At 42.3% G+C, this 12,354-nt stretch overlaps 1 protein-coding gene across 1 annotated transcript; it reads left to right on the plus strand.

Moving 5' to 3' along the window:
• On the plus strand, positions 1-7,778 carry LOC117484740 (serine/threonine-protein phosphatase 6 catalytic subunit-like). The gene is made up of 7 exons (XM_034133158.1): positions 1-171; positions 4,176-4,271; positions 4,656-4,721; positions 5,757-5,898; positions 5,986-6,065; positions 6,883-7,092; positions 7,185-7,778. Exons 1-7 carry the CDS (start codon positions 97-99, stop codon positions 7,431-7,433), a joined length of 918 nt encoding a protein of 305 aa, XP_033989049.1. The 5' UTR covers positions 1-96; the 3' UTR covers positions 7,434-7,778.
• Positions 7,779-12,354: the final 4,576 nt, after the last annotated feature.

Raw genomic sequence — 12,354 nt, forward strand, 5'->3', positions numbered from 1 at the left:
CAAGTTGAAAATGAAGGAGCGGTGAAGAGGAAGAAGAAAAGGAACTTGCTGGCTGGCTAACTACTTTAGCATTCTTCTGGTTTTAGCGTTCTGATAATGGCGCCTTTAGACCTTGATAAGTACGTTGACATAGCGAGGCACTGCAAATACCTCCCGGAAAACGATTTAAAGGTGAGTAAATGTGGCTTGTATTAAAATAGGCTACGGTTTTTTTCATACCAGTGGAAGCAACGGGTGACTAAAACATGTTAGGTGAACATGAGCGGCTAATGTAACTGCTAACGTGAGGTGTTACTGGGGACAGTTAACGGTTAACGTTAGCATGGATTGTTATGTTATGCACATTATACCGGCGTCACCGATAAGGGCGATCGTTGGGCCACAAACTTGAATGGGCATCAGGACAGGAAAGTGAAAGAGGAAGCTGTAACCTGTTAGCTGTCAATGCCTTATGCTAGCTACTGGCTAAAAGTTAAATGTTGCGATTCTGGTGTGTATGTTGGGGCAAAACATGGGAACCACGGCAGACAAGATCAATATACAAACAATTGCTTAAATTCACTAACTCTCTTGCAAACTTTAAGAACAACATATGCTATACCAGGGCCGGCTCTAGCCAATTTGATGCCCTAGGCGAGATTTTAGCTGGCGCCCCCCCCCCCCCTATAGAATATAAAGAATAAATGAAAAATCTCTACAAAAGACAAATACACTACAAAAACAGAAACTTATTGACATAGGTAATATACATAAAAAAGGCTTCAAATGTATTCAGTATTGTATGAACATGTTTGAATTGGGGGGTGGACATCACATCCTCTACGGGGGTCCGGGGGTATCCCCCCCCCCCCCCGGGAAGAAATGTTTGAAAAATGTTAAAGTAAAATGCTTCAATCTGGTGCACTTTGAGCACACAATTACTAGAGACTAGATCTAGGGGACTACAACTCTAAAGATCGGTTTACATTTTAATAATCAAATAAGTATGTGAACATAACCAATAACCTACCATAGCCAATAACAAATAAACAGGGCACAAGTTGAATCCATATACTACGGTAGTTCTATTATGCCTTTAAGCCTATACGTTTAACCTATAAGAACCCTGACCCATTTCTACTTTTGGGAAAATAAAGGGGAACGTCATTTAGACTAAATAGACCACCTAGAACACATTTCTGACAAGTAACCCCCCCTAGTGTCACATATCTGAAATGTGACATATATGTCACATTGAGCTTTAATGGTAAAGTAACTCTTATTTATAACTTCATTAATGAGGATGATTTTTTGGTTTACATTTGTTTGAACATACTTTGAATTGAAGAATAAAGAATATATTAACTAAATATAATTTAATCAGCTAAATTAACTGAGCAGATCATAATCATATTTCTAATTGTGCATATGTCACTCCGGGTTTACTGTGAATGTTTAAGGTTAATGTCCCGATGTGACATCAGTGTCACAGCAATATTTATCTCATTTGTTTCATATCAATTTGATCAAGAAATGTTTCCACAACAGGTTAAATGTAATCAGAATCAGAATACCTTTATTCGTCCGACAGAGGGGACATGTACATTTGTTACAGCAGAAAAGAGCCAAAGACAGCTTAATGTTTAACAAAGGACATGTCATGTAAGCATTTTTATAATTGTGTTTTACTTTTAGGCTGTCTGAAGATATGGACAGCTATCATAGCTACTATACATCACATTAAGAATGATGTACAAATGCTACCGTATTATATGGATTCAACTTGTGCCCGGTGTTACAGTATAACTAGAGTCATGACAACTGGCGGCATTCTATTATTTTCGTCACATGAATCTGGGGCGTGTACATTGAGGACCCATTGTTGACCAGGAAATAAACATTTCGATCACCTCGTTTGTCGTTTACATTCATCTTTTGCTATATCTGCCTACATAGGATCACTTTGATGCACATTCAGTACTCGTATGCGAGGTTGTGGGTGAGAGGTCGTTATCGTGACGCTTACGGCCCCTACACACGGCGGCGTGCGTTGACGCTTGCCGGCGGGCATGTCTGAAGCTAGACCAACAACCAATTACCTGAATCTCCCGCCCCGGACACACAAGCAGCGGTTTGATTGGCTAGAGCTTGTACTGGCATATGATTCGATTGGCTGACGCTTCCGTTGAAGCTTCAAAAGTAGAACATTGCTCTACTTTTGAAGCGAGCGCTTTGCTCCCACAATGCAGTTCGGCGAAGCGTGACGTCACCCCATTCAAAGTGAATGGGCAGAAGCGTTGAAGCGTCAACGCACACCGCCGTGTGTAGGGGCCGTTACAGGGAGGTAGACTTACTTTTCTGTGGTTTACCGTTACTGTGACATATCAGTATTAGCCATGGAAGATAGTTTGTTTGTTTAATTCAAAGCTATGCATCAAGGTTATTTTCATGTATGTAATTTTTTTTCCTGTGTAACTAACCGCACAGTGTAGAGTCTTGTTGTGATGAGAGGGATACAGGTGTTTCATAAAAAAACTTGCTCGCTGGAGAATAGCTACAGAACTTATATCACAATTTAATCGGAGCTGATCACAACTTGTCACAGAAGATCCAGTCATCTCGATGCTGCTTTCGGGCTGTGAATAAACAACTTGTGTTTTACTTTTAGGCTGTCTGAAGGACAGCTATCAAAGCTACTATACATCACATTAAGAACGATGTACAAATGAAAGTCGGACACAGATATATAATTTAAATTATTTATTCAAGTTGTGTTTTGAACAGGCATCCACACAGTCACCTACTTTGTCATTTTCGCTACCTCCCTGTAACGGCCCCTACACACGGCGGCGTGCGTTGACGCTTCAACGCTTCTGCCCATTCACTTTGAATGGGGTGACGTCACGCTTCGCCGAACTGCTTTGCTCCCCTCGCTTCAAAAGTAGAGCAATGTTCTACTTTTGAAGCTTCAACGGAAGCGTCAGCCAATCGAATCATATGCCAGTACAAGCTCTAGCCAATCAAACCGCTGCTTGTGTGTCCGGGGCGGGAGATTCAGGTGATAGGTTGTTGGTCTAGCTTCAGACATGCCCGCCGGCAAGCGTCAACGCACGCCGCCGTGTGTAGGGGCCGTAAGCATCACGATAACGACCTCTCACCCACAACCTCGCATACGAGTACTGAATGTGCATCAAAGTGATCCTATGTAGGCAGATATAGCAAAAGATGAATGTAAACGACAAACGAGGTGATCGAAATGTTTATTTCCTTGTCAACAATGGGTCCTCAATGTACACGCCCCAGATTCATGTGACGAAAATAATAGAATGCCGCCAGTTGTCATGACTCTAGTTATACTGTAACACCGGTACCTCGCTCACTCGCACTTTGGCTGTGAGCTGCGGGCGCCAGATAAGCCAACATCCCCCACTTTCATCACTTACGGAGCGTCCACACAGCAGCGTTAAAAAAATCTTGGAGGTGAATCCTGAAAATCTCCGCTCTGCTTCCCACAATGCAGTTCGGCGAAAAGTGAGGCAAAGTGACGTCACCCCATTCAAAGTGAATGGGCAGAAGCGTTAGAAGATTTTTTTTAACGCTGCTGTGTGGACGCTCCGTTACAGCGCCCATCGTACAGGGCAAATGAAAAGTGTAACCGGGGTGAAAAGGGTGTTACCTTTACTTAATTATGAATGTTGTTACATCAAGGCCGAAAATTAGGATGAGCACCAACGGTCAAAAATGTTTTTCCCCCTCCCAGAGCTGCCAGCGCAGCGCCACCCAGATCTGGCGCCCTAGGCGAACATCTATAACGCCAATGCTAGGGACCGGCCCTGTGCTATACCTACAATGTAAATAAAAATAACACTGATGTGAATATGAAAACCAGGCATTATACAGTGAATTTGTCAAGAACTATATTGGGAATATTGGTTAATGGTCTTTGTAGCACTCTGTCTTTAGAAGGACAGGTTTTGAGCTCATACTTGATAGACTGATCGAAAAAATAGTTTTAATACAATGCAAAGGATTGTGCCAAATCTCAGTTTAAGACTATAAAGCCAAATGCATATCCTTCCAGGAGCTCCTTGGGTCTTATTTGAGATAAAGATGGTTGAGCAGTAAGCCTGGAGTGTGCTGCTGTGATGAAGCTGGAGTGTGTCAGACTGCTAACATGTCCTGTTTCACTTCCACAGAGGTTATGTGACTATGTATGCGACTTACTGCTGGAAGAATCAAATGTTCAGCCCGTCTCGACTCCAGTTACTGTTTGTGGAGATATTCATGGTCAGGTAGGCTGGACTTTTGCTTGCTTTAACACCTTTAAAGATGATAAATTAACGTTGCTTGTTACCAAATGCTTGTTCATCCAAACTGAGTTCACTGATAGAGATAGAAAATGTATTATATTAGTGGCAGTTTATTAAAATATGTCATAAGGGACATCAACATTCGAAATGTATAAGTAGGGGTACAAATGTATTTTCAATTTCACAGCATAATTTTTTAACTTGTGTCCTACTTTTACTTTGATAGACAATTGGTTTAATCCCAAACTTTGAAATGTGAATTTTATTATACTGCTAATACTTTAGCATTTTTTTTTTACTCTCACATTTCTGTTTTCTTTTTTCTTTTCTAAACCAAGGCTAATGTGTTCTCTTTAATGTTCCTAGTTTTATGATCTTTGTGAGCTCTTCAGAACTGGAGGCCAAGTTCCTGACACAAATTACATTTTCATGGTAAGTAACAGCAGTATTAAATATTCCACAATAATTCATGCCTTATTTCTGACTAAGTCAGTTAAAGGTGGGGTAGGTAAGTTTGAGAAACCGGCTCGAGATCGCTAGAATTTGAAAATACACAACCAGAGAAAATCTGCCACTTCCTTATAGAGCCCCTCCTCCAACACACACGAACGCGCACATGACCAATGAGGGCACGAGATAAGTTTGTGCACAGATGGAAGGCTGACAGGCAGGTAGGCCATCCAGTTATTTTAGCCAGGCCGGCTAAAATGATTGGTCGTGCTTTTTACAGTACTACGGCTTCCACAGATGACATTTTTTTATGGATTTTTTGTCAAAGCACTTAAGATATTTATTGCTATCGGGATGTTAAGAGCATTCCATGGAATATAACAAAAAGTGTATCTCGAGCCGGTTTATCAAACTTACCTACCCCACCTTTAACCTCCATGCAGAAAAGTTACGACTGATGTTTTGCTTATTTTGACAAGATTACATTATTATTAATAAAGCCCAATATCTACAGTACACATTTTTCTCCGGGGGCTTGACACCCTTTTTGGAAGCAACCACAGGCGCCCATTTATATTGTTAATGTCATGTATCCTGATTGTTTGTAATAAAAGTATATAGAATATGTCATGATTACTGTTCAACATAATGTACATTTCAAATTCCAAAAATCCCTTGCATGATGGTCAAGTTAACACCCTAATGTTATGGTACAACAGTAGTTGTGGTGATATTTGAGTCTGGACAAAAGTGGAAGACCAACTGTTCCAAGAGCTGCTGCCCTGGATACAAATACTCACCAACTACTCTATCAAGTGTGGCTTTTACAAAAGAAAGCAAGGTCCAAAGAAATGTCTCTGTAGTTCTTTCATGTCAAGTAGCTGATCCCGTAAGTTTCCCCAGGGTGTCAAATATGAAGATGCACTGGATCTTGGAGAAACTGAGTTGTGTTTTGAATGAATATAAGGAGGCTCTTTATGTTTGCTACATTGATGGTGTCTTCTTTTCCTCCTCTAGGGAGACTTTGTAGACAGAGGATATTATAGCTTGGAGACATTTACACATCTGCTAGCTTTAAAAGCCAAGTGGCCGGATCGTATCACACTTCTACGTGGAAACCACGAAAGCAGACAAATAACTCAAGTGTACGGCTTTTATGGTAGGTTCACATGCTTCACTCTCACTGTTTATGTATTCAATTGTTTTCTGTTTCATAATCATACATGTATTTTCTGCTCATTTTCAGATGAGTGCCAAACAAAATATGGAAATGCAAATGCCTGGAGGTATTGCACCAAAGTGTTTGACATGCTGACTGTGGCAGCTGTAAGTTCTTCATGGCTCGTTCACATTGGTGACATACAACGTGAACAACCTTTGTCTGTTAAGGGGGACATTATGACATTTGATTCTTTGATTGGTCTTTGTAGGATGTGTAAACACAGATCATCTCCCTCTCCAAGATGAAATGAAACTGAGATCTTTAGGGGCCCCACTAGTGCTTTAGTAAATCCCATGTGCTTACATCTGTCATTACTATTTCCTAATCCATGCAAGTGGTGCTGTCCTTTTAAAGTTTATTTTTCTACCTTCCAGTGGCCCTCTGGTTTTGATTAATATCAAAATCAACACAGAGAATGAAACGTACCATATATAGCTAATGCGTATTAACTAAGCTAATATCTGAAAACATTTTTGTTGAACTTATTTCATTTTAGAGTTTTCACAGTGTTAAACTTGTGATTTGTTTTTCTTGGTGGTACATTAAGTAGCGTATCAGATGGAGCCAGAGTATGCACGAGGAGATGGTGCAGGGAAAGGGTACATCATCAGAACAACGCTAAAAACAGTCTGTCCAACCTGAAGGACGTGTAGACAGGACATCTGTGCTGCTAACCCATCCAGCAGAGAACTTAAAAGGCTTCATTTGCATTTTAAAGTCACTCAAATTAGATTTTGGTTTAGTATCTTGTCGCCTTCTCCACTGCTCTGTAGAGATGAAGATCTGTAAATCCTTGTTTGAACACATACACTTTGGCATGAACTGATTTACACAATGTATTGACTCAGGTTTTCAGAGTCAAAATCGACCTGATTCTATTTTCAAATGTTCTTAATGACATCTTTTAATGTGTTATCCCAGTTGATAGATGAGCAGGTCCTGTGTGTCCACGGTGGTCTTTCACCTGACATCAAGACACTGGACCAGATCCGCACCATTGAACGCAACCAGGAGATCCCCCACAAGGGCGCCTTCTGTGACCTGGTGTGGTCGGACCCAGAGGACGTGGACACCTGGGCCATCAGTCCTCGAGGGGCCGGCTGGCTGTTTGGCTCCAAGGTTACCAATGAGGTATGTGTCGTCAACATTTCAAACTCATCAATGGAAAACGGAAACTCCTGGAACACCAGTTGATGGAAAGTAATGCTCATGTTTTGTTATAGTTTGTGCACATCAACAATCTGAAGCTCATCTGCCGTGCACATCAGCTGGTTCATGAAGGCTACAAGTTCATGTTTGACGAGAAGCTGGTGACCGTGTGGTCGGCGCCAAACTACTGCTACCGCTGCGGGAACATCGCGTCCATCATGGTCTTCAAGGACGTCAACAGACGAGAGCCCAAGCTGTTCCGTGCTGTGCCCGACTCGGAGCGCGTCATACCCCCCCGAACAACCACCCCCTACTTCCTCTAAGGACTGGAGCCAGCTCTCTCTGCTCTCCCCCCTCTGGAGATCTCTCAAACTTAGTAGCTGATTTTAAGAAGTTCTTGGAGGTAACGTCAGGTCTACCACATCTTGAGTAACACATGGCTTCTTCCCAGTCTGCACCACTCATGATGTTCTGTCGTAAAAGAAAAAACACCCTCCTCTACACCCAATGAGAAAATGATACCTTTTAAATGTCTTCATATTTTAATGATAAAAAATGTTGAATGCTTTAATTCTTCTGTTGTGTATCCCACTGAAGCAAATAAAACATTTAAACTGGTGATAACTGCCAATAATACATGTTCAAATAAAGTGATATATATTTTATTAGTCATTGTAGCAGTTTGATCTCATGCCTTTTTAAAGACTGGACTAGGATGTGCATTCCTGGAATAAGGAAATGAACTGTAGATAACTCCTGTTTGAACAGCTAATGCCCACTACATCAACAGCTGCCCAGTCCATCCTTCTGCATTGGCCTTCAATCTGGTTTTAAGTCCATTTTCCTCATCAGTTTAAAGGTCCCATGTCATGCTTTTCCGGTTATTACCCGTCCCCTTGTGTGTTATGAAGGTTTTTCTGCATGTAAACGGTCTGCAAAGTCACAAACCCTCAAAGTACACCCTGTAGCGAGTAAAACTCTTAACACAGAAAAGATCTGTCTATGCTGCCCCAAAACGCCTCGTTGGAGATTTCTCTTTTTGTTCCTGGGTACAGTGACGTGACCAATCCGTGGAGCTCCTCACACACACACTCTCAGCGGCGGAACTGTGATGCGCTGGGGGGGGGGGGGGTGCGTGCTAGTGGAGCCTCGCAGATGGGGGTGCTGCAGCCCCCTCAGCACCCCCTCCTTCCCGCGTCCATTCGCGATGTCTTGCTGTCTCGCAGATCCCACGCAGCAAGCAGGAAATGAACCCAGCTCACACTGTCCGCTCCTCACAGCAGCGAGCCGCGCAACGTCCCGCCAACACGGCACCCAGACCCCACGCAGCATTCTCATCTGTCATTACTGGTGTCATTTTCTGGTTGCTAATGCCATTGTAACACATAATCACTGATGTTCCGCTGTAACGGTGGTGGACTCATCAGAACAGAGTGGGCGAGCTGACCAATCAGAGCACAGTGGGCTCATATGAGGGGAGGGGGGGCAGGAGCTCCAACAAGCCGTTTAGGACAGAGTGAATACACATACTATACAGAGATGCTGTATGAGAAACCAATGTGAGTTTGGAAAATTGCACAATATAAATCTATTCTAGTAGACCTCAACAATGGAATTATGATCAGTAGAAATGGCCATGTCATGGGACCTTTAAAATGTTATTTTCTTTATAGTTATAATACTACTATTATTTTATGATGAGTTGTTCAACAGTTTCTTTTATAAGCAATATTTAGAATTAACAGACATTATCTTCAAGATTCAGCTCAGTACTTGTTTTTGTAGCAGAGAACAGTTCTACTCACTCACATTTTGTAATTTCAATAAAGCATTATTCATTAATCCTTATGAAAAGTACTCACTTTAAACTGGATGCATCAGAGGAAAGGTCATGGTCATTGTGATCCTTACATAATAATCAAGTCTGATTAAAACAGGTTAAAGGCATCAGCCACAGAAAGAAAAATACCCAATTTAGCTGTGAAGCATAATGGTGAGAAAGACCATCCTGGCGAGTGTGCTCAATTAAAGAAAGGGTTGAATAGAAAAAATATACAGAGAACACAGGTTGAAGAAACCCAAACAAAGCAGGTGGCACAGTGAAAAATACAAAGGTTCACAAGTGAATTAATATTGTCATATAGAAAATAAGTGCATGGAGGATCGTTATACTTATACAGAGGGGTCTAGTGATATTTATTCTTTACAAAGTAGAGTAAGAAATACAGTAAGCAGGGGAGAGGACAGTGGGGTTAACAATGTCATTTATATATTAAATAAGAGGTATTCAATACTAAAGTACGGAAATTAAGAAATTCTTTCAGAGATACACTGGTATAGCAAAAAGAATAGAGTGCCACAGTGACGCGCCCTAAAACCCGGAAGTAAGTTAGCATTTTTACCACTTCCGGTTCCTTCGACAAAAAGCAATGCAATTTCTCCATAGGATTTTGGAAAATAGCTGGAAATAAGGTCTGTGGTTGACACAAATTGAAGAGACAGATCACGTTTTGTTCTACGACATTAAATACATCAGCAGTGACCCCACTGGTGATTTTTGAAGAGTTTACGTGTCTGAAAAACGATGGTTGTTACCAAGTGCCTGAATAGGACTACAGAAATTGTCGAGGCCGTGGTACGTCATTACGCCGAACACGTAAACACTCTAAGTTTGTTTGCCCTGTTCTGCTTGAAAGCAAGTACCTGCCTCCTGCAAACTGTTCAAACAAACGCTTCAACTTGTACAATTTAGAATCTGTATTTTTGAAATTGTCGTTTTTAACACCGCAGTTTTACAAATTATAGAATAATTTTACTCGGCAGTTCGTTTCGTTAGCTACTATTGCTACGCAATGGTTTGTTGCTTTGCTCCGGGTTGCAGCCACAGGTAAAAACCAGCTTGCCTTCTTCATTTCGGCACATCCAAAACTGCAGAATGATAGTGGATTGTATGGACATCAAAATTGCTATCCCCAAGCAAATGGATATCCAGAAAGAGACCTACTCTGCTTTACCGTGGCATGCACTCCTTCAAACTACTCCTCAGGGTAGCACCAAATGCTGTGATCACATACTGCAGCAAACTATACCCAGGATCAACAAGTGACAAATAAATAGTACGGGATTCTGGTGTTCTTCAGCATTTCAAACCTGGAGATCTGATATTGGCTGACAAGGGATTCTTAATCCAGAATATTCTTCCTGAAGAGGCGCGTTCACACCGGAGTACTTTTCCCCGTACTTTTCCCGTTTAGTTCCATTAGTACCCCTTATGTTGCGTTCACACCAAAAAGAGTACTTAGTGCCGGGAACTTTTACCCCCATTTTTAGTGCCTGCTAGAGAGGTTGTACCGAAAAAGTACCAATTTCTATTGGCTGGGCGAATTGCAAACCACGCCCCGTAAAACTCTGAAAGGTTTTGTGAAACCGCCATTGTATTTGCTGGCATTAGCATTATTAGCAATAGGCGCGTTCACACCGGAGTACTTTTCCCTGTACTTTTCCCGTTTAGTTCCGTTAGTACCCCTTATGTTGCGTTCACACCAAAAAGAGTACTTAGTGCCGGGAACTTTTACCCCTATTTTTAGTGCCTGCTAGAGAGGTGGTACCAAAGAAGTCCACGCCCCGTAAAACTCTGAAAGGTTTTGTGAAGCCGCCATTGTATTTGTGGCATTAGCATTAGCATTAGCCCCGCGCACCAACGGAGAGAGAATAACTTATGGCAACACAAAAAAAAACATGGGAGCGGTGGAGTGATGAGGAGGTGTCGGCATTCTGGCGATTTACTCGGAAGGCTTCAGTAGAAGCTGCTGGGAGTCCCAGCAGCTTCTACTGAAGCAAGTCCCCAACTCCGGGGACTTCCGGCCGGGGACTTCGGGTGGCAGTATACGCCGTGAAGTTGTTTGCGGCCTGCCAGTAAACCCAAAGCAGAAGAAGAAGTGACGTCAGCGGCTCATTTGCGTAATCTTCCCTCAGGGAACTTATTCCGGTGTGAACGCGATCTGTACTTAGTTCCATGGGGGCACTAAGTGCCGGGGCACATTTCCACTACACAGCCTCGCTCGGCCTTGCTCGGTATGGCTAGGCCTCGTTAGGCCTTGTTAGGACTGGCTCACTTTATGGCGCATTTCCATTACAGTTTAGGAACTGGGGTAGTATCTATAGTAACGCAGTGTAGGCGGAGCCGTGACGTCATCTTCAATGAGAACCCCAGAAAAACAACATCAGCCGTTAGCTGTTAGCACTCAAGCTCACAGCTCCTCATATCTGTTCAGAAACTAGACAAAAGTTAAACAAGTACAAACCACAGACTGTCTGTGTCATGGTGAATACAGTCGCTGGTTTATTTATGTCTGTATAGGCCGTTGTTGTGAGTGTGGACGGTCGGAGCATATACTGCGTTAGCTTAGCCGATCTCCATTTAGACAACACGCATTTTAAAAGGTTTTTCGCCTGCCGTCTGTCTGCAGACTTGTCAAAGCATTAATTCATGGTTTTTACTAACCGGTATCAGTATGTTGTTACTTCGGCATCATTTTGAAACGTGTATTACAATTAAATCACGGTCAAATATGTTCATCTTGTTGTAGTTGTAGCCCCCTTGCCAGCGATTCTCTCTCTAGTTTAGCATACTCAACCCGACTCAGCCTGGTTGTTGGCCCGGAAAGAACCTCGATTTTATGGGGCCAGAAAAACTGTGAAATAGTACCCGCTAGCCGGTACTACGCTAAGTGGAAACGCAACCAAAAACGGGCCCCGCACGGCTCGGCACGCTTAAAGCGAGCTCCGCGCTGTAGTGGAAATGCGCCATAAGTGCCGGCACTAAGTACGGCAAAGTACTTGGTGTGAAAGCGGCTAAGGAGTCACTGTCAACATTCCCCCATTCCTTTGTCATGGCCAACTGACACACAGCGAAGCACAGGCTACAAAGCTTATCGCACAAAATAGGATTCACGTCGAGAGAGCAAATGCTCGTTTGAAAGAATTTAGGATCCTAGAGTTCATTCCAACTCACCTGAGGCACTTCTCAGATAAACTGGTGCAGGTATGTTGCGCACTAGTGAACTTCCAACGTCCTCTCGTAAAAGAAGTGGCAGAACATTTTTGTCTTTTCACATGTAAACACATATGTCCAGAAACATGTTTCATACTTTGTTTTACATTTTGAGTTCATCGTTAAACTCAAACTATGTCTTTACACTGGGTGCATTTTATTTCTTTTATTTAGGTTCTGTTCCCTAAATT

The sequence above is a fragment of the Trematomus bernacchii genome, unplaced genomic scaffold (assembly GCF_902827165.1).
Source record: "Trematomus bernacchii unplaced genomic scaffold, fTreBer1.1, whole genome shotgun sequence".
NCBI classification, from domain to species: domain Eukaryota; kingdom Metazoa; phylum Chordata; class Actinopteri; order Perciformes; family Nototheniidae; genus Trematomus; species Trematomus bernacchii.

Bases quoted from the DNA above. Each gene is read 5' to 3' on its own strand.
- LOC117484740 (XM_034133158.1), top strand. From the start codon at position 97: ATGGCGCCTTTAGACCTTGATAAGTACGTTGACATAGCGAGGCACTGC. The intron at 4,722-5,756 runs GTAAGTAACAGC...TTCCTCCTCTAG, and splicing joins ACACAAATTACATTTTCATG to GGAGACTTTGTAGACAGAGG. The intron at 7,093-7,184 runs GTATGTGTCGTC...GTTTTGTTATAG, and splicing joins GCTCCAAGGTTACCAATGAG to TTTGTGCACATCAACAATCT.